The sequence below is a fragment of the Littorina saxatilis genome, linkage group LG5 (genome assembly GCF_037325665.1).
Source record: "Littorina saxatilis isolate snail1 linkage group LG5, US_GU_Lsax_2.0, whole genome shotgun sequence".
Taxonomy (NCBI): domain Eukaryota; kingdom Metazoa; phylum Mollusca; class Gastropoda; order Littorinimorpha; family Littorinidae; genus Littorina; species Littorina saxatilis.
In genome coordinates this window covers 23655246-23678575 of record NC_090249.1, presented here as the reverse complement: position 1 = coordinate 23678575, position 23330 = coordinate 23655246, and the positions used below count along the sequence as shown (strand labels likewise).

The window sequence follows — 23330 nt, the reverse complement described above, 5'->3', positions numbered from 1 at the left end:
AATAAGAGTCAATGGACAGAACAATTTGTTTTTCTTCTCCTTTCTGTTTTAGTGGGGTTTTTTAGTTTTCTTGTGTGTGTGTGCGTGTTTGTGTGTGAAATGCATGAAAAAGGGGGCATAATCTGCACAGAGGTCGTTGTTTTTATTAAAATATCAAGGTGGTGCTTTATTTTTGCTTTTTGTTTTGTTTTGCAGAAAGCAAGACACAAACAAGGTCACACCGTGGCACACACACTGACACTCACAGACACGCACTCAAAGACGTGAAAGAAACAATTAACTGAAAGTTAGCACTGTGTGTAGGCCTACGTGCGTCTTTCTGCGTCCATTTTGTCAACGCTTTGTTTCCAGCCATTTTTGAACGAATCCTTCCCAGATCTTAAGTGTGTGTCACACATCGTCATTTTATGTGTGTGTGTGTGTTCATGCCACACATGGTCACGTTATGGTATCATTTAAGTCAGGATACGTTGAATACAAATAGCAGATATCAACGGTGCTCAATCATGGCACATTCTAGCGTTATGTGGTATAATTTCCTGTAATGACAATGTCACTGAACTATACAGCAGCCTCCGTTGAGACTTCGGTACAAGCGACGTGGGTTCGGAGAATTGTTTTCATGTGTGTGTGTGTGTGTATGTGTTTTTGGCTGTGACGGTGTAAAAAAAGAATTGGGTAGCGCAATTCTGTAGTGTGTTTCGGATATTGTTACTAAAAAATGAGCATAAATACGCGCGTGTGTTCGTTTGTGTGTTTGTGTGTGTGTTTAGGTGTGGGTGTAAGAAAATGGCAAAGAGGATCGAGGTGTTGCCAAAAACTAGTACCCTTGCAAAACAATGTCCTGTCAGCCAATATGTCTTGGGAGAAACTCCGGGAAATCAATGTTGTAAAAAAAGCAACATAGATAGTAGTTCACAAGCAGCTGTTTTACATATCTTTCCGTAAAATTGTTTTTCATTTTGTGAATTTGTTCATATTTTTCTACTTTCTGTTTTCATAAGTGTGTGTGTGTGTGCATCTGTCTGTCTTTGACATAACCCACACTTTTCTTTCAAGCAAAAGTACTTGCACACATGGATTTTGACAAGAAGAGTGGTACCTCCCCTAATGACCCCTCTACTTCACGGCTCCCTCAATATAACGACCCACTTTTCTCTGAGGGTGCAATTATAACATTTGCACTGTGTATAATCCATTTACCGTTTTACCAAGAATTATAAAATATATCATCTTCCACATCACAACACACACATTCACAGGAAGTAACAAGCGAATATTTTATTGAAAATTCTGTTGAAATCAAAATAAAATTAAAATAATGTGCACAAAAACAAAAAAATAAAAACAAAACAAACAAAACAAAAAAACAAAATATTTAAACAAACAAAACAAAACTTAATTTCCATCTGTCATTAGAAACAACATTTAAAGAAATTGTGTGATCATTTTTAAAAGTCTTTAAAACTATGAACAGAATACAATGTGTAATAAAGCACATGTAACATAAACCAATAAAGCTACACGTCTACAGTATATAAAAGTAGACTTTCACACTATATCCAACATAGCAACGATTTTTTGTTCTCTTATAATAAGACAATATTATCATCCCCAAACAAGCTACATCAAAACAAAAGAAAAATGCAAGTTTTGGTTCTTTGGATACAACACATACAAAAATACACTATGACCTTACCATTGCTGGAAAATGTCAAGAGAAACAATCTGAAGCAATAAATACCATGTATCAATAACACAGATATGACATCTTGCCTTCCTGCAAAGTGACTTTGTCTAGTGAAAAAGAAGAAACTAGTCACATCAATTAGTGTTATTATATGTTGTACACAAGGTCTACAGAAACAACTTGAGCATGTATCTCTGACCAACACTGGTTGACTCAGAAAGCGCAAAAAACAAGTCTGGCGGCAGAACGAAGTTCAGGGGTGGACGTTGCAGTGAGTGCTGGGACGGGGCGGCGTGAGAGCATACTGGGAGAAGGAACAAGCGTCGGGACAAGAAAAAGAAGAGAGGATAAAAACAATAAAAAAGAGAAGAAAAAAAATAAAAATAAAAAAATAAATAAATAAATAAAAACTTGAATATGTATCAACATTACATGGAATGAGAAAACAAAAATTGCACATCAACAGAAATTGCAACCTGGCATGCACCACTTTAACTAAATCACACCCCTTCCAGTTTGGCTCACCCTCTCAGATCAGACCAGGCTTTTACATGAGATTAGACCATCCCTCCACCTGGTCACATGCATATATGCCAAAAGTAAACAGCCTGGGTAATCTCTGTGCACTACTGGCTTTTACAAAATTAATTCACCAACAAATTTCAAGTCACCATATAATCTATGGACCATTTCGAAGCTGGGTTGGGAGAGGGGAGGAAGAGATAGCAGACTCTCTGTTTCAGCGCACCGCGTGACACCGCTAGACGCGTGTAGATTTTCTAAATGGTCGCTAGGCTACATAGCAAGCTGTCACAGTGTTGATTGTTGGTATGTGACCAAGTGGAGGGATGGTCTTATCCCATGTAAAAGGCTGGCCAGATCTGATACAGTGAGGTGAACTTTTTTTTCACAAGAAGGGGTGTGCCTTTAAGTACATGACTGCAAGCATCGAGTTTTTATTTGGAAACCAAACAAAAAAACTCTTGTATCACAAAGCAGTGTATAAACCTTTGTACACAAAACATGTCCGACTTCTTCCTGCTCTAGATCTTTTTTTATCCAGCATAATGCTTTATTAAAGCATAGAAAGTTTTCCAGATGAAAACAACTCTTCAAGCCTCCAAGAGTATTTCTTATCAGTGGAAATTTTCAATTCCCCAAATGAACAGTATATTTCTGAAAAAAACAACAACAAAACACTTGACAATGTACATAAAAGAGAAATAAGTTAAATTCTGTACAATGTTAATTTTAGAAACAACTTGTAAGGTAATTTTTTTGCCAAATTCTGTAGTACAGAAACACTTTCTAAAGACGAAGCTGTCCTCAAGTTTCCTGGTCCTTGCCAAAGTGCATGTATGAATTGTTTTTATTACATCTTCAAGATTTGTTTCACACTTTTACAAATATCATCAACATTCACAGAACATAATCACAGAACATAATAAAAGACTTTTCAAAAGTCTGTTGCTGATAAAGAAAAGCAAGGCATCCCCCTGCTCCCTCCTACTCCCAAAGAAAGCTTTGCTCCAAGCCAATTACTTCAGGAACTTGTTGACGACATTCTCAATGAACCACGTCTCAGTGAACTGCAGGTGGTCAGTGTCGGAGGACAAAAAGTGAAGACGTCCACTGGAGTTCAGCGTCTGCAGGCCCAGACGGTCCTGAAAACCATGGCAACTTGAAGGTTTACTCCTTGTACCACTGATGTCAGATATGTGATAAATAGAAATAATTATTTTTACATTTGGAATTCATAAAGACTTTCTTTGCTCATGTGACAGGGAGACTACCGTCGCCCTTCACAGCAGGCTCTGCAGAGATGTTGGCCTTTGAGTGCGAGCTATTTATAGCTCGCCGGCTAGACACCTGTGGATTGTAGAGTTATGTTTGTGATGAGGTCTGGCGGCTTCTGTCTCTCTGTTTCTTTCTTTCTTTCTTTATTTGGTGTTTAACGTCGTTTTCAACCATTCAAGGTTATATCGCGACGGGGAAAGGGGGGAGATGGGATAGGGGAAAGGGGGGAGATGGGATAGAGCCACTTGTTAATTGTTTCTTGTTCACAAAAGCACTTATCAAAAAATTGCTCCAGGGGCTTGCAACGTAGTACAATATATGACCTTACTGGGAGAATGCAAGTTTCCAGTACAAAGGACTTAACATTTCTTACATACTGCTTGACTAAAATCTTTACAAACATTGACTATATTCTATACAAGAAACACTTAACAAGGGTAAAAGGAGAAACAGAACCGTTAGTCGCCTCTTACGACATACTGGGTAGCATCGAGTAAATTCTTTCTCGTCCCAACCAATATGGGACTCCCCCTAACCCGCGGGGGGTCTGTCTCTCTGTATGTTCATGGTTTCCTTTACTAAGAAATTAGCTCTAAAGTTCTCAATCCTGTTTGATTGGACTTCGCCTCCAAAGGTGATTGTTGTGTTTCAGCACTCGGTTACACTTAGTTTTGGAGAGGTGGCACGAAAAATGAAATATGAATATTTGTAAGTTTTCTTTGAAGTTTTGGGGTACTTTATAGAAAGAAAGCATGAACAAGAAGAGCAAACGCTCGATCGAGTCACTTTCGCAGTTCTGAATATTATATGAGGCATCAGATGGACAGGAAGAAATTGCTATTCACAACACAATGAGTCACGTTCACATAAAATTTGAGCCCGGTCACTTTTATAGTTTCCGAGAAAAGCCCAACGTTAAGTTGTGTGTTGCCGAACAGAAAAGGCTAGTTATCTCCCTTGTTTTTCTGATAACGTTCGTAAAAGGCTACAGATGTAAATACTTTGATGTAAAGAATAATCCTACAAAGTTTCAATCACATCCGATGAACTTTGTCAAAGATATAAAATGTCTAATTTTTCCTTTGACGCTGACCTGTGACCTTGAAAAAGGTCAAAGGTCAACGAAACCATCGTTAAAGTGTAGAGGTCATTGGAGGTCACGACTAAACAAAATATGAGCCCGATCGCTTTGATAGTTTCCGAGAAAAGTTTGTCAAAGATATAAAATGTCTAATTTTTCCTTTGACGCTGACCTGTGACCTTGAAAAAGGTCAAAGGTCAACGAAACCATCGTTAAAGTGTAGAGGTCATTGGAGGTCACGACTAAACAAAATATGAGCCCGATCGCTTTGATAGTTTCCGAGAAAAGTCCAACGTTAAGGTGGTGCCTACAAACGGCCGGCCAGACGGCCGGCCGGACGGCCGGCCGGCCGGACGGCCGGCCGGACAGACTAACACTGACCGATTACATAGTCACTTTTTCTCAAGTGACTCAAAAAGCACCTGCATGCCCAGTTTTTGACCAAGCAAGTAATATATATAAAAAAAAGACCAATTTCTTCCAAAAAGTACAAAAATTACACCCCATGCTCCATGAAATTAGAAAGACATTTTTGAAGCCACAGGCTTCAAAGTTTTTGCAAATTACTCCCAGATATCAGTATCAGACTTATACAGAGCCGTTTTGACCAAATTACCCCAGTTCAAATTCAGCAGCAAAAAGTGAGAAATATACATTTTTAGCCCAAAAAATACCCATTCAGGCTTATATTATATTCTGTAAATAAAAAAAAATTTCTGGATTTTTACAAAAACGCCTTGTAAAAGTCTAGAAAAATCAAATCTAACTCCTGCAAAATATAAATAATAACTCTACCACAAGTAGTTCTAAAGAAATATCATTGCCCGCGTTGTTACTCACAGTCCTTGAAAACCCAACTTCAGAGAAAATTGCATTTGAAAGTTTGTGAAGTGTTTCTCTACACATTATGCAGACAAATTGTTGAAAAATAAGTCTGGGTGTGTTCCTGTATTGTTCACATTCTTCTTTCAATGATTTTGGTAGTTATTCCTCTCCATCCCCCATCAGTCCAGCACCGTACACCTCCCCCTCCTGGTCTTCTTGCTGCTTTAACTGACGTTGGCGACCAACACATCTTGCGAGTTGGCACGAAAACTAAATACGTACTGTTTGCTATTTTGTGTGTGCAATTTTGTCAATGTTTTTTTAAGCATAGAACCATAACCAGTCACATTCATGCTCATTTTTTGAAGTAGCACCACTATATTTTTTTAAAACAATGATTTTTTCAAAAAGGTCCCCAAAATTGACATTTTGCTGCACCTCTTTGTAAAAAAATAGTTGAAGCTGCAGGTTCAAAAAATGTCATAATGTGTTGACAAGTAGCTATTACCAGTAGTTGCAGAGCTTCTTTTTTTTATGAATATCAGCCTTAGTTCCCAGTCAGGAAATAATATTGGGCGACATTATATTTTTGCATGAAAATGCTATGTCAGGCTTTCATTCTAATTCATAAAAAAAATATTGGTAATGTTTTTTCAAAAAGCGCTCCTGTAACTACTGGGAGAATTCATTAACAATGACTGGGGAAAAAAAATTAGTAGTCTACCACAAGTAGATGGGAAGTGAAGACCATCATCATGTGGTTACCGTCCTTGAAAATCATTCACATTCTGAGGAAATTGCATTTGAAAGTTTGTGAAGTGTTTTGCTGCGCACAGTGAAGACAGATTGACAAACCAAGAGTATGTGTGCATTCGGGTACTTTTCACTGGCATTTTCCCATACTCCAAGTACTCTTCACAATCCCTTATCAGTCCAAAGTTGCACTTATGGACATCAGACTGATGCTACACTCAATGAAACATCAAGTACAGTGATTATGATCAGCTGGAAATAAGGCGTTTGGAATTTTATTTGCAACTCTCGATGTTCTCAGTTTTATCGTAGGAGCAGGCACATGGTTTCTGCTAATTCTTGTTTCCATCACACAAAAACTGGTCAAGTTTTGATCGGAAATTGCTTCGAAGTAAGCATTATTTTTTTTCCAAAACTCATGCAGCTATAGGTAGGACGTTAGTCGAGCTTCTGCCAAAATAAACTCTAGACAAATTTAATGCTTCCCTGACAAGTTCAAGGGATTCAATGATCTAGAGGGAGAAAAGAATATCAAGTTCTTATTAGTAAAATAGATTCGGGATGAAATCCGACAAATTTTAGCCCAATATTTGAGTCACTCAAAAATACACCGATCAGTTGTTGCGTTCCTTGAATGAGAAAAGTTGGATTTTGCAACGAAGCAAATATCTCAGTCAAAATATCATTGTCTCACCAAGAATGAGATACATGAGTGGAAGATGGGTCCGAAGTTAGATTAGCAGTACTTTAGGGTGTAACTGGGACAATCAGGGTGGAGTTTATGTGAGATAAACAAGGCCTGACGTCCTACCTGTTATTAAGACATCGCGGACTCAACATTCACACCGACCGCTAGCTTATTCTTCTTCACTGCTCGATCTGCTGCAATTTGTAACTTCCTCTGCCTCTTGCATGATGGATACCCGTAGAATTTATCTTATAGAGGCCGAGTTGAGAGAAACATTGCTGTCTGAGACGTCGAACCGATTCGAAATTACGTTCGCGTGTTTATGCGGATATGGTGTGCGCGCATGCGCAGAACGACTTCCCGCTGTAGGATCCGGTCTGGTCTCCCCTCTGAAGTAGTCCCCCGGGGGACCAATTCGTGGCAAAAACTGCTCTATAATGGTCCCGCCTTAGACATCCAGCCTCGTTTTTCTTGTTACAATGTTAGTAATGTTACCAGCAATTTCAGAGAAAAGAAAGGAAAGAATCAGAGACTGCTTTCATTTCTTCTTATCAGTATTTATTTATTATTCATTTTATTTCATGTGATTTTTCTTTTGAACGGCATTATAAATCAGATCTATTTTATTTTCTGCAAAATATAGTCAAACAAAGAGATTGCTGTCTGTACACTACATAATACCGGACGAAAATATAGATTGAAAAGGGCTTGAATGCCTAAGAAAAACGAGGCTGGATGTCTAAGGGGGGACCATTATAGAGCAGTTTTTGCCACGAATTGGTCCCCCGGGGGACTACTTCAGAGGGGGGACCGGACCGGATCCTACACCGGCTAAAAGTTATTGGTAATGACCAATCAGCGAATAGATTTTAAAAGGTGAAGGTCACTTTTCCAAACATGGAACATTTTGCCTGTGAAAGTATCCTTCGCTAGCTCTGTATTGTGTCCGTTGAGCGGTATAAACGGACTTTATTTTTATGACTGTGCATGTGACATCGTCAAAAAAACGGGAATTCCCGCTGAGTACGGTGCACGCAATAAATCTGACAAACTCATCAATATATTGCTGCTGCTCGATTTTTCACAAAGTTTGCAGATTTTTAGCATTCACTCACTTTGCAAATCATCCCTTTATTGAAAAAAAGAGGATGAAATTGACAAAATAAACAACATGCAGTTATTCTAGGGTGTTCAAAGTACCTAAATATGCTGAAAACCCAAATCACATCATGGTACTATTTTGGATCAAAATTCCGTGCCACCTCTGCCCTTAAAGGAGTCGAGAGAAAGATCGAGAGAGAGAGATCGAGAGAGAGAGAGAGAGAGAGAGAGAGAGAGAGAGAGAGAGAGAGAGAGAGAGATAGGGATATCGAGAGAGGGATATCGAGAGAGAGAGAGAGATCGAGAGAGAATGAGAGAGAGAGAGGGAGGGAGAGAGAGAGAGAGAGAGAGAGAGAGAGAGAGAGAGAAAAAGGGAGAGAGAGAGTGAGAGAGTGTGTGTGAATATGTGTGTGTGTGTGTGTGTGTGTCAGTGTGTGTGTGTGCGTGTGTGTGTGTGTGTGTGTGTGTGTGTGTGTGTGTGTATGTGTGTGTGTGCGTGCGTGCGTGCGTGCATGCGTGCGTGTGTGTGTGTGTGTGTGTGTGTGTGTGTGTGTGTGTGAACCAGAGGGGAAGAGACAGTAACCAAAAGACACAAAAGCATTCTTACCTCTGTCCAAATCTTAGTCTGGTTCATAGGCAGGATATCCTTTGTCTGTCCTGGGGCGTAAAACCCAAACCACTGAAACAATTTTCAAAATGCAATACATAAGAAATAAGTCAAAAGAGTAATTTTGGCACAAATATTTGGAAGAATAAAGACCCTTGTACAAAACTCAAAAATGTACGACAAACATGTCAAAACAAGTGATGACTGCTTATTTTTGTATGCTTCACCCACTCGAGACTGCCCTAAAGATATTAATTAGATACATCGCAACAGTGGTCCTTGTAATTTCAAAACCATCAGATGAGAAGACGTTTCCCACAAAAAGGACACTTTGTGTTGTCCCTTACTCTGTCAATTCAACCAAAGAATTCCTCTCATAAAAGGACACCTGCAATTTAAATACATTTTAGGCTGGTCCCAAGGGTGTCCTTTCATCACAGGTAGTCCCAAGGGTGTCCTTTCACCACAGGTATAGTGGTTCCTCCTATGAAAGGACCAGTCAAAAGTGTCCCTCCATTGCCAGTAGCCTGTCACGAGTATATTTTGGTCAAGATAATAGTCAAAAATGTCCTCTCATCAAGAGACCAAACGAGGCAGGTAACACTATAGCAACATCATACCAGTCAAAAGTACGGCTAGTGCAAATCTTAAACAAATAAGGCAGAGCGCCGTTTTAGAAATCTGATAAACAAAGGGAAGTAAGCGTTCTTATGCATACGACATGTAATAAGAGTTATTCGGAACCATTCTCCTGGCACCTCAAAAACGTATGATTGCCACAAGCTCATGTGTTCAACATTCTCCAAGGCACTCTAACTGACACGTGCGTACACAGCCATACACAAGAACCAGCTTTGTTTATCATACTTCCCTTTGTGTATCACATGTGGCTTAAGTGCCTCACCTCACTCTCCCTGGGCTGCACCATGGTGTCCTGCAGGAACTTGATCAACACCAAGTTCTTCAGCTTCAGCAAGTTCTCCTTGTAGCTAGGCTTCACAGTCTGAAAACAAGTGCGCACAAAAACACTCGTGTAAGGTACAAAATATGTTTTCCTAAGCAAACAAAAACAAAAACTCTCTAAAAAGATTGCTACTGATAAAATAATAGCCAAAAATTAATCTTAACAACTGTTCACTGAAATTCTACAATTCAACATGAACTGGCACAAAACAAATTCAGGAATGACAGCATCGCCCTTGGCCAAACAGAAAGCTTTTTCTCCAGACAACAACACACAAAAACAAGAATTGGCAGTTATACTTTTAGCTAAATATTCAAAAGGGGACCATGATGTAACAATCTGTCCCAAACCCTGTCAGAGTTGTTGTTGAAGTATCAGCCAAGGTATGTCAACTCATCAACATCAATTGTTTGACTGTCTTCTAACCGGCTGGAGTAGCATCCTTACCTGTTCCTGGTTGATGTCTGCCAGAAAGACACTGTATTTTCTGTATTCCTCAAGGTTGAGAGGGTCCTGCCAGTACTCTGCTTGCACCAGGCTAAAAACAACAGAGCGACAGTGTTAGCCAGCTTAACCTTTGCCGGATGCCGCTTTTGACTACACACGCCTGACGATGCGGGTTTGTCTGAACCCATACATTTGAAAGAGGGTTTTTACCGTTTATTTCTCTAACGACGGGCTGGGTTAAGGGAAACCCACAGCGCTACTTCAGTGGGTGCATCGAGTTTCTCCCTTCACCGACTTCTTGCAGGGGAGGGAGAGGGGGAGGGAGAGACTGAGAGAGACTGAGAGAGACTGAGAGACTAAGAAAGAGAGAGAGAGAGAGAGAGAGACTAAGAAAGAGAGAGAGAGAGACTAAGAAAGAGAGAGAGAGACTAAGAAAGAGAGAGAGAGACTAAGAAAGAGAGAGAGAGAGAGACTAAGAAAGAGAGAGAGACTAAGAAAGAGAGAGAGAGACTAAGAAAGAGAGAGAGAGAGAGACTAAGAAAGAGAGAGAGACTAAAAAAGAGAGAGAGAGAGAGACTAAGAAAGAGAGAGAGAGAGAGACTAAGAAAGAGAGAGAGACTAAAAAAGAGAGAGAGAGAGACAAAGAAAGAGAGAGAGACTAAGAAAGAGAGAGAGAGACTAAGAAAGAGAGAGAGAGAGACAAAGAAAGAGAGAGAGAGAGACTAAGAAAGAGAGAGAGAGAGAGAGAGACTAAGAAAGAGAGAGAGAGAGAGAGAGAGAGAGACTAAGAAAGAGAGAGAGAGAGACTAAGAAAGAGAGAGAGAGAGAGAGACTAAGAAAGAGAGAGAGAGAGACTAAGAAAGAGAGAGAGAGAGAGACTAAGAAAGAGAGAGAGAGAGACTAAGAAAGAGAGAGAGAGACTAAGAAAGAGAGAGAGAGAGACTAAGAAAGAGAGAGAGAGACTAAGAAAGAGAGAGAGAGAGACTAAGAAAGAGAGAGAGAGAGAGACTAAGAAAGAGAGAGAGAGAGACTAAGAAAGAGAGAGAGAGAGAGACTAAGAAAGAGAGAGAGAGAGAGACTAAGAAAGAGAGAGAGAGAGAGAGAGACTAAGAAAGAGAGAGAGAGAGACTAAGAAAGAGAGAGAGAGAGAGACTAAGAAAGAGAGAGAGAGACTAAGAAAGAGAGAGAGAGAGAGAGACTAAGAAAGAGAGAGAGAGACTAAGAAAGAGAGAGAGAGAGACTAAGAAAGAGAGAGAGAGAGACTAAGAAAGAGAGAGAGAGAGAGAGAGACTAAGAAAGAGAGAGAGAGAGAGAGAGAGAGACTAAGAAAGAGAGAGAGAGAGAGAGAGACTAAGAGAGAGAGACAGAGAGAGAGACTAAGAGAGAGAGACTAAGAGAGAGAGAGACAGAGAGAGAGAGAGAGAGACAGAGAGAGAGACAGAGAGAGAGAGAGAGACAGAGACAGACAGTCAGATAGACAGACAGTCAGATAGACGGATAGACAGATAAACGGATAGACAGATAGACAGACAGAGCAACTGACAACAGACATACAGACAGAGAGATACGGACAGACAGACAGAGAGACAGACAGTCTCTTGGAGACAAACAGGCAGACAGACACTGTTCCGCCGCTTTGGTAATTATGGGTGTAGCAGAACCCGCGTCGTCGGCAGAGGGATAGTTTCAATCACTACTACTCTTTAAAAGTATGGGTTTGTGTGAACCCGCGCCATCGGTAGTGTTTATGTAAATTATCATAATCAATTAATTTTAATGTTTTGTCATGTACACACTAAAAATTTGCAGACAGAGAGCAAATTAGGTGTGTGAGAGATACTTAAAATTTCAAAACGATACCTTTAATGGTTCCAGAGTTACAATGATTTTAGTGTGTCTCTGGGTACAGGTGAACCCAGGAAGCACGGCAAAGGTTAATATGAACTTTCTTACAGTGAAATTCAAAACAGATACAGTGGAACCCCCCCCTTTTAAGACCCCCGATTTAAGACTCCCTCCAATTTAAGACCCGGTTTTCTCAGATTTTCTGTTCATAACCTTGATAATTTACCTCCAATTTAAGACTCTCTCCTTTTTAAGCTGATTTTCTCCGATTAGTGGAGGTCTTAAAAGGGGGGTTTCACTGTAGACTGCTAACATTCTAATAATAATAATAATAATGAGTGAAAGAAAAGAACTTAGATGAGAAGGTGTTGACTTCAATCTCTTAGTTGTCTATGAAAGTTTTTATTTTTTTTGTAATGCTTGTATGTTATTTCCTACAAGGAAACTGTTTATATGTAAAATGTTGAATTTTAATGTCCAATGTAAAGCGCCATGAGACTGCCATTTGGCGGTGAACAGCGCTATAAAAGAATGTTTTATTATTATTATTATTATTATTATTAGTTCATCAAGTTAAGTTTCATCAACTTGTGATTAAGTTAAATCAGCTAAGTTCCTTTCTTTGTCTCATTATCATGTGTATGTTCCTGCTCTACAACCAAACTATTTGTGGATTCTTTGTTTTGTCTATATTTTAAACATTCCATAAACTAACCTTTCTTGTTTGACACGGTGAGCATGCTTAGAATTAAAACATTTTCATCAGGTTGTAATTTAAAGCTCTCTTACCGTACTAGTCAGTTGATTGTGCACTATCAACAAATTTCACAACAAGCAGATTTCACTGTGAACAGAACTACAAGACTGTGGCTAATCATATCATCTCAAACAAAAGTATACCTATGCTTATTCGGTTACCCTCGTAAAATAAAGAATTGTCAATGTCATTGTCATCTCATTACTTATGCTTAGAAACTATGTGACAAAAAAAATAGGCATGCATAATGACCGCCCTTTGAAGATTTCATGGATGTTATCTTAAATGTGTTTGTTTGGCTTGTAGTTGTATACTATAAAATCACTACGGTCTACTAAAAGAACAAAAACAAGGTTAAGCCTCAGCGCATGCTGAAATAGGAACCAATAATCTTTAGTAATGCACTCCCTTTTATTTTTGAGTTTGTAATACAAATGCAGGGGAGTGATTTAAATGGTCCCACACAAAGTCTGCACAAAACAATTTAGGGAAGTTGTTTTCAAGAAAAGAGAGCCAAGAAGGTGTACTTACTGGTCCTGAACAAATCTGAAACAAACAGAAAGCAAATCATCACAAAATATCACGGATAATACTGGAATTCTATTTGCTTGCTAACATTATTCAATAACTTTCAGTTTAATGCACTTTTTCATACTGTATTTTACTTGAGTATTAATACAGAGCGTTGTAAGCCTAAGCTTATTAGTTGGTTTCTGAGATTTCATTTTAATAAATACAAATATTCTGATGTATTGAAAATTTTGAAATTTGTGTGCTTATTCAACTTACGAGACATAGGCGCCATAGTTGAGCAGTTGGCGAACAATGTTGCACAGTGTAGCATTGTCTCCAGGGCACTTGGGAAAACCATACACACCTGCAACACATATCAGTACATGCATATATATATGGCACTTTCCTGTCAAATCGTTACAGCAGTAGCTGCAATGTGAAGCCCCTCAAATGAGAGGACACCCCCCAATAAAGGACACTTTCTGTTGTCCCTTCATCAAATATCTGGCCAGTAGCCGAAAAAGTTCAGGTATGCTTCAAGTACAACACCAAACACTAGCACATATATTCTAGTAATTCTTCCTACATGTCAAAATAATATGAATGACTGTGTTTGTATGCCATCGTAATCTGTTATATCACAGAATTAAAGAAAATTCACCAAGAACACAGCAAGATCATTCTCTTTTCTACTCTGTATGTGCAAAACAAATTACAATCTGAACAAAACTCACAAACAATTTTGAGGTACAGTGGAACCCCCATTTTAAGACCTCCAAAAATCTGAGAAAATCAGGTCTTTAAAAGGAGGGAGTCTTAAAATGGGGGTCTTTAAAGGGAGGTTCCACTGTAATAGCAAATAGTCTGTTCAGAATCAGTTCAACAGGTTTCAAAAAGATGTGTATGAATTGCCCACCTTGGTGTTGACCGCCCACAGAGATGAGGTTCAACATGGGGGGAGATGGGCAGCGTTGAGCAACTGCTCGCCTGTAACATCATACAGCGTACGTCGTGACATAACCATAAACAGATCACATCATGGAATTCTTCTTATTCACATGTACAATGTGATACTTTTGCTACAATAAAAAGATTTTTTTTAAAGATAAAAATAGCAGTGTATCTAATTCCGTCTTTGTTGGAATATATGTATCCTAAATCTGTTTATATATATATGTATGTATCTTTAACATAAGCTGATAACACAATAAGCAAGGATAACAAATATGAGCATAATGCTTTACTTGGCTACCTCCTCTAAGTCTTATTATTATTTTCCTAAACTTTAAGCCATCATCTTTTGGTAGTACTGTACATTCACTTCTGATGAAGCACCTTCCAGTGGAGTAGGTCATAATATATGAGTAAAGCCATCTGTGCGGTCAATCAGTCATGAAGCATGTTACTGTTAGCAAGTTTTGTTTTGTTTTGTATTAGAAAGATTGTGGAATAGAAGTGGGCCAAGAAGAGAAGACAGATATAAAGACAGACAGATGACAGGACAGACATACAACTTACAAAAACTGTCCTCCCTGAGAGAACCCTATGGAGTTGTAGCCAGCGGCCAGCTTTGAATCATTCTTCAGCTTGGAGCACACCAGGCTGATTTGGTCGTTGGCGTTCATCAGGAAGCCATTTTCTGTGTCCTTCACACAACAAAATGAATGTTTTCTTGCAATATATATTATATAACAAGCAGGAATACATGCATACACTTAAATGGAAAATTTCCTAAATAAATTATCATTTAATTAATATACTTACCCGAATCACATTAGCATTGAGTCACCTGAGATGCTTATCACTGAAAAACGCTTACCCGGCTAAAGAATTTAAAGGGAAGCAACCCCATCACCAAAACGAAAGTGAAAGTAGCTTTGGTAATGGGCCAGTACACCGGGAGTTACCTCCCATACGGGTGTATGCCACGTCACTTCCTCTAGGAACACGTGCCTATTATCATACGGCTTTAAAAAAATCTTAAAACCATAAGCGGGGCAGGTGGGAGGGAATACAGTATGTGATTCGGGTAAGTATATTAATTAAATGATAATTTATTTAGGAAATTTTCCATTTAATATCATATTCTTACTCCGAATCACATTAGCAGATAACATCAACAAGGCGGTGGGCTAGAAATGAATCAAAACTCACCATCAAGTTCTGGACAGGAACTGGCCTGCTGCTATGAGCGCTGGAAGGCCTCTGGAGCCATCCTGTCGAAGAGCTGTGACGTCCCGAAGATAAAAGTTTATGAAAACATCTTCGGAACGCCAATACGCAGTTGTCAGCACCTCCTCTAGACGTCTGGAGCGCAGAACTGCCAGAGAGGATGCCCACGCCCTCGTCTCATGGGCTCGGGCCGAGTCAAGTGGCAAGGAGGGCATAACCCCCCCCCCCTCTTTGTGCGCCTCCACTCATAAGCCTGCTTGATGAGCGAGGACACCCACCGGGCCAACGTTACCTTCGACAAATCTTTCTCGCGCCTAGTAAGGAGAGAGATAAACAACAACTTCTGAGAACTAGACCGAATCGGCTGAGTCCGGGCTAAGTACAGACGAAGTGCCCTCACAGGGCAATTGACCGAATCGGGGTCACCCGGGGCCAACGCGCTGGTCAGAGCCTTAACTCTAACCAGCGGAGAGGCCTGCCCCGGAGACTGATTCTTGGCCAGGAAATCAGGCCGGAAACGCAAAGATGCGGAACCGTCCGGCTCAAAGGAGATATCTCCAGGCTGACCCGACAGGGCGTGGACCTCGCTACCCCGTCGGGCCGTAGCCAACAAAAGGAGAAACAGCGCTTTGCGAGTGACATTGAACAGACTGGCCTCGCTAAAAGGCTCAAAATCCGCAGAACGAAGGAATTCCAGGATTAAAAACAAGTCCCACTTGGGAGCGGGCAAACGAGCTTTAGCTTCCTTAAGAGCAGCCCCTTTAATGACTGCAGCTATAACGCCCCCGACTCGAACAGAACGACCAATCTGCTGAAGAGTCGCCGAGATAGCGGAGCGCCGGACCCTCAACGAGGAGACTGAGGCGCCCTGTGAAGACATGAAAGAGAGGTGGTTAGCGACCTGAATAGAGCGCGGAGCCACCGAACTCACCCCTCTAGCTGAACACCAGGCAGTCCATGCCTTCCAGTGGGAAGCATAAACTGAAGAGGTGGACGCTCTATGCGAGCGAGCCACCAAGTCCAGAGTCAAAGACGACGCCCCAGAGCGCTTCAGCGAGTCCCGAACAACTTCCACACGTGAAGCTTCAGAAGACTGGGCTCCTCGTGTGGAATGCCTGTTCGGGGCTGCACTAGTTCCCCTCGCACGAGTGCGAGAGGAATGGGGGGCCCTTGGGCAAGCCGAAGAAGATCTGGAAACCAGACCTGCGACGGCCACAGAGGAGCGACCAGAAGAAGAAGGGCCGGCTCCTCCATCTCCGCTTTCCGGATTACTCGGCTGAGTAACGGAAAGGGAGGAGTCTGAAGATCTGTATGTGCCCCCCAACCCTCCCTGGACGCATCTGTAAAGAGGTCCAGGTCGGGGAGGGGCACGACGATCGGAACACCTCTGCAGACCCACTCCGTGTGCAACCACGGAAGGGTCGCAGACTGGAACCATCCCTGCAAAGGGATGAGGGCGTCCCAGTCCACCAGAGGAGAGTCCACAAACGGCTTCAGCGCGAACTGAAGCGGACATTTGTGGACCCGGCCCAGTGAAACCAGAAGAGCCATAGACTCCATCTGCCCCAAGATGGAGGCGAGCGAGCGGATGGAAGCCATCAGGAGAGGTAAAGTGGAGCGAATCTGAGCTTGGAGCTTGTCCACCCTTCTCTGAGAAGGCTGGACAGTCCAAGCGACCATGTCGAAAGACATCCCCAGATAAGTGAATGTCTGTGACGGGGTCAGCTCCGACTTTACCCGGTTGATCGAGAACCCCAACCAGTTGGATTCTCGAAGAACCGTCAGGGTATCCTGCGAACAGCCGCTCTGGGACTGGTTCATGATGAGCCAGTCGTCCAGATAAGCCCGCAGACGGATACCCTGGGACCTCACCAGTGCACAGACCTGTCTCACCACCATGGTGAAAATCCACGGTGCGAGAGACAGCCCGAAAGGGAGTGCGCGAAACTGGTAGATCTGATCTCCCCACCGGAAACGAAGCCATTTCCGGTCGGTCGGATGCATAAGAATGTGAAAGTATGCGTCCGTGAGATCGATCGAGGTCACCCAGTCTCCTGGGCGGAGAGAGTCTCGGACAGAGGCTGGCGTCTCCATCTTGAATTTTATCTCCCTCAAGAAAGTATTGAGGAGAGATAAATCCAACACGGGACGCCATCCTCCTGATGCTTTGGGAACAGCGACCAGACGCCCGTAAAATCCCAGGGAGCTGTGGACCCGAACTCTCTCCACCGCGCCCTTCTGCTCCAGGGAGGCAATTTCCGACTGCAAGACGGAACGTGCTTCCTGCGAGAAGGGGGGCTTGAACCGCGGAGGCACTCGGGTAAGAGGCGCCTTTTCCTCCCGCCAGAGTAGACGGAAGCCCGAACTCACCACTCCCACAATCCATTGGCTGTCTACTACCGACATCCAACGAGAAAGTGCCCGGGAGGGGCCTCCCGCCATCACCAAGGTGGAGGGCGGGAGGGAGGTGAGATCGGGAGCGCTTCATTGGGGGTGTGGCTTACTTCCAGAGCCGCCACGCCCCCTCCCCGATGCCGTCCTCTTCTTCCCACCACGAGCGGCCGGCGAAGCCTGCCGCTTCTGAGCTGGCTTGGGGTTAGACGATGTCTGAGCCTGCTTCTGTTTAGAAGGCTGAGACTGTTTCACCCCCTTCAGAGTGTAGTCAAGGAACTGACTGTCCTTGTTTGACTGAATCTCCTTCTGTCTGGCATCCAGTGCCAGCGGACAGAAGAGAGACTCCTCTGAGACCGGGGAGACTCTCAAGGTCTCCCTAGTAGCCAGCTCCGTGAATTGGGACTGCGAGAGGAAGAGATCCCTCCTGCAGAGTACCGCTTGGGTGTACTGCAGGGAGGAAAGACGCAATTGTTCCTCATTGACCTTGGCCAATGCGGTCAAAAGCGCAGAGACATCGTCCGCATTCTGTTCTTCACTGAGAGTGAAAGGAACTAGCGAATCGGTCAATGCCCGAGACAGAGCCCGAACGAGAGTCTCCGCAATGGAGGACAGTTCGATCTGCCGACGTCCAACCTCCTCAGCAGAGAGGAGGGAAGCCTCGGAAACCGGCAAAACCGAATCACGCTTGATCGGTTTAGTCAGAAGAGGCAGCAATTCCCGGGAAACCGGAAGGGTAGCCCTAGGGAGTGCAAAAGACGCCAGCCAATTCTGGCTCTGATTGGGCATGCCAAGCTTCCTATTGGCCGTAGGCACGAAGGAAGAGGCTTGGGCAGCTGAAGCCACCCACTGCTGAGCTGATTCCGGAACTGGACCAAAAGAAAGCAGTAACGGAACAGGCACTGGCCGAATACCACTCCCCGCATGTGCTGGACGAACCAGTGAATGCGAAAGTTGGTAAGCCACTGACGGAGACTCGGCGAACCGGAAGGAAGAAACATCCTCCTGTGCCGGCCGGAAGTCCGCCATGGCAGAAGGAACGAATGATGCGGAAGAGTCCGCAGCCACCACCCCTTCAGGAAAATAACGAGACGTTACTTCCGCCGCGACGTCAAGAACAGACTTGAGCTTCGACGGAAACACGCCCCGCGACTCCTCGCTGACCACTGATGGAGCATCAGAATAGTCACACGTGGAACCATGACCGAAGTCACCAGTTCCGGAAGCAGAAGCATGCCCTGGCAAACCGGAAACCGGAAAAGCCTGAGCACTAACGTCATCCTGCCGCCCAAAACCCTGTGAAGGTAAAGGGTAAGCAGGACGACCATCCGCAAAAACCGGAGCTGGATGAGCTGACGTCACTCCCCCGACTGAATGGAGTGATGCCTGCTCAAGCCTAGGCGCTTGAAAGCCGGAAGGCGCACGCTGTAATCCACTATCTGGTATCCGGAAGGAACCACCAGAAGAGGAAGAAGCGTTTCCGGCCGAAACCGGAAGTGTAGTCAACGGAACCGCAAAATGCGGAAGTGAAGACTGCACTGGTTGACTTCGCGATCCGGAAGGACCGGAAGTCAGTGAATACTCCATCCTGCCGCGACCGCCGTAGCGTGCCGGAGCGGACGGATCATCACTTCCGGCAAGTGCCGGAAATGCGGCAGTCGAAACCGACTGCCGCCGCTGTTCGAACAAGTCCGGGGCCTCGTAGGTTATCGCCGGAAATGAAAGATCAGCAAGGTATCGGTCGTGACCCGATGCGAAAGAGCTGTCCCCCGAAGGAGAACGTCCAGGCGCCTCACGAGGGCTATCGGACCAGCTCTGCTTACCAACCGACGCTGAAGAGGGAGGACGCTGCTCCAAGCCGGAAGTGGAGGACAAAGACACGGAAGCCAATGCCCGGACGTCACTGCCAGATGCCGGAAACGCCGAACTGCTGGCGACGGAACGCTGAAATTCTGCCTGCACCAAGCTGCGGATTTCTGGAACCAGTGACTTTAACAGAGAGGAAACCAACGCACCTTGTCCAGGTGCTAACAAAGAAGACGAAGTCTCCGATGTAGAGACAGGTGCAGAAGTAACAGTAGCGCTAGGCGCCGCAAAAGAAGCAGAAGTAGTAACAGCGCTAGGCGCCGAAATTGGTACAGCCAACAAAGTGTTACGCTCTTGGTCTGTAACAAGTAACGTTGCTTTGGAAGAGGAAGACTTAGCCTTAATTTTCCCCTTGGGGTCCGACTTGCCACGGCGCTTGTCTGAATCAGACATGTTGACAACAACACGTGGCAACGCGAAAAAATTTACTGAAACATAAGTCTAAACGACTGGAAAATTCAGTAAACACACGCACTAATGCGTTAACAAAATACTATAGCTAAACTTGCCCCACAAGCAGAGGCACGGAGAGCTACAAACAAAGTCACACGAGCTAGAAAACTAACTCACACAACAAAATGGCGACACGCAAGACACTGACACAAACGTCAACAACACGTGGCAAAGTAAAAAGATTTACTGAAACGTAAGTCAAAACGACTGAAAACACAGTAAACACACACGCTTACGCGTCAACAAAATACTAAAGCTACACTTGCCCAAACAGAAAGAGGGCACGCAGAGCTACTAGCAAAGTCACACGAGTTAGCTAACTAACTCACACAACAAAATGGCGAAACACGCAAGTCACTGACACACAAGTCCGTAAAAAACGGACAACGTACAGTAACGAAACAGCGCAAACAACCAACAACAAACGGGAACGAGCTCACCAAACTGTAGGCAAGGCGAGCAGACAAGCTGGGTAACGTGGCCGGCGGGTGTCACTCAAACACACAAGGTCAGCCACAGAGCGTCAAAAAGTGAACCGTCCTCTCCGAGGTGAAAAAGACGTATGATAATAGGCACGTGTTCCTAGAGGAAGTGACGTGGCATACACCCGTATGGGAGGTAACTCCCGGTGTACTGGCCCATTACCAAAGCTACTTTCACTTTCGTTTTGGTGATGGGGTTGCTTCCCTTTAAATTCTTTAGCCGGGTAAGCGTTTTTCAGTGATAAGCATCTCAGGTGACTCAATGCTAATGTGATTCGGAGTAAGAATATGATATTAAACTATAGTTAGTATTCAAGAGAAAAAGAACACAACCTAACTAAGACTTTATCATATCAACTTCAGATTTCCACAAAGTTAGGCTGTTTACCTCTTCCCCTTTCCCACGCTACCATACCTCTCCTTCTGACTTATTTGCATTATCAGAGCAGCTATAATGTTGTTTGCAATGTATTTTCTGAGTTATTAACATTTCTATTTAATAACCAAACTACACACAAGTTTTTTGTGTTTGTTTGTTTCAGTCCAAAAGAACGGACCATTTCTTCACGGCTGTACACGTGTAGCTCCTTTCAGTTTTTAAAACCACAACATTTAGTCACACTGTATATGAACTCAAAAGTACATTGCTGTAAGAATAAAATATACAAATATACCTCAACAATACCATCCCCAATCTCCAAAGATCTGACATAGACACCTTTCACTTCACGTTCAAGCAGTTTCTTGATAGACCCCATAGACAAGGGGTTACAGCAACTGTCGCCTGAAAGAAAAAATGTACAGTTCATAAACAGCTAGAAAAGCAAATGGTCTTCATCTTAATTCATATTGTTCGTATAATATTATGCTAATACAATGGGACCCCTCCCTCTTTTACTTTAACCATAATTTAAGTCCACAAAAATGTCACAGAAAATGAGGTCTTTAGCGTCAAGAGAGGGAGCCTTAAAATGGAGGTAAATATACAGTTATTAACAGGAATCGTGTAACTTCAGGGGTAAAATCGGAAATTAGGGTGTCTTAGAACAGGGGTTGGGGCATTTTAATTAAAAGAGGGGAGGTCTAAGCAGTACTCCTCTAATTATAGCCTCATAATGTCAGCTGAACAGAACTACACAATGTTCAACCTGACACATAATGCAGTTCATCAAATACAGTACCTGATCTATCAAATCTAATTGCATAAGACTGAGGATAGTAATTAAGAGAGAGAGAAACAGTAGGCTCGTCAGCAGATAATGTATCAATTCAAACTGGGTCCAAGGAACCGTATACGTTGCATCTGATCACCTTCCGCCTGTGATCTGATACTGGGTTTTTATAACAAATCCTGACATAGGCACCTGAATACTGATAACGGCTTTCGCCATGTAACACTGCCATGATACTGATAGCAAGTATGAATTTAAGGTGAAAGTTCGTTTGTTTTTTAAATCATGATCAGCAGGTCACTTGTATTGGACCTTTTTTTTTGTCTGTTGTGATATCACTAACACAGTAACAGTAATACTGATGATAATGGAACCCAACATTGTCGCCGTCTTTTTTACTCAGTTTCAGAGGCTGAGTTTCAGTTAAAATGACGTTAAATGAGATGACAAATCAAATTAAGAAAAACAATGTAACAAAATTGGATTTACTTACCCATTCCATGCCAAATAACAATTGGTACCGTCTGGGACGCCGCAAAAGCGAACGCCAACACAGAGAGGAAGACAATCACATTTACTTTCGCCGCCATTTTGCTTGTAGCGAGTCATGTGACAAACACGGGGAGAAATCAGTTTTCCTATTTGATAAAAGTTTATTGAAATGTTCTGATTCTACTTTCCTGTCAATTAATTTTGTGGGTTATTTTCTAGCCTCTCCATAAAAGTGTTTAACGAAAATTATTGAATCATCGCGTAGCCAAGATTATTTGAGTGACCTGATAACTAATAAGACCTCCCTCTACTTTGTTGTCACGATAGCTCAAAGTGCACCCCTTCATACCCTTTCCTTTAGTCTACTTCAACTTGTGTACAAATTACTTTTCAAAGAGCAAAATAATGTATTGTACACGTTTCAGTTTCTTTAACACACACACACACATCTTTGCTACTTGCTATGCTTAAATTAACTGCACACAAAATCTAATGAAGTCGTTCTTCCCACGATCCACAATAGAGTGGAATCACCTGGACAACACAGTTGTCCACTCAGCCTCTATTGAGGCATTCAAGGCGGCGCTGACTACCAGCCGCCGATAAGCGACGTCGCTGCGCACACCCACCCGTCGCGCCAAAGCCAGCAATCTGGATGCTAGCGACGTAACCTACAGATACAGATACAGAATGAAGTCTGTAGCTCTTCGATCTCTCTCACTTGTTAAATTTTTGACTAAATATGTTTTCAGACAGACCAGGAATCCATACGTTTGTGAAGACGTGTACTGTGTGTGTGTATATGAAGTTATTTCCAGAAAAATACTGGACAGATCTTCATGACACTTTACATGTACATTACTTTTATTCAAATGATAGCCTAGCTACCCCCAGAAAAAAAATCCACTTTTGATAAATGTCTTTGACGTCATCTGTTTTTTTAAGAAAAGTTTAGGCGACACTGTGTCAAATCCATCTTTTAAACAAATTGATTGAAATTTTGGTCAAACAATCTTTACAGGGGATTGCATATCAGCTCGAAACTTAAAATTATTTATTTAGTTTGTGTATGAAGATTTTCACAACAAATTTAAAAATTATTGCATTGTGTCCTTAAGCATGCATCTCCTGAATCCAAAAATATATACACAATTAGTGTTTGGATTGAAAACAATCTCAGAAATATATACACAATTAGTGTTTGGATTGAAAACAATCTCAGAAATATATACAC

The 23330-nt window shown here is 42.5% G+C and overlaps 1 protein-coding gene across 1 annotated transcript; it reads right to left on the bottom strand.

Annotated features, from left to right (window-relative positions):
• Positions 1–1266: 1266 nt before the first annotated feature.
• On the bottom strand, positions 1267–22208 carry LOC138966613 (palmitoyl-protein thioesterase 1-like). Its single transcript, XM_070338898.1, has 10 exons — positions 22098–22208; positions 21107–21216; positions 14587–14714; positions 13985–14055; positions 13345–13432; positions 13087–13101; positions 9954–10044; positions 9447–9545; positions 8543–8614; positions 1267–3354 (listed from the first exon to the last, which is right to left on the bottom strand). The coding sequence occupies exons 1-10, from the start codon at positions 22192–22194 to the stop codon at positions 3229–3231; spliced, it is 897 nt and encodes a 298-aa protein (XP_070194999.1). The 5' UTR covers positions 22195–22208; the 3' UTR covers positions 1267–3228.
• Between the last annotated feature and the right edge of the window lie 1122 nt (positions 22209–23330).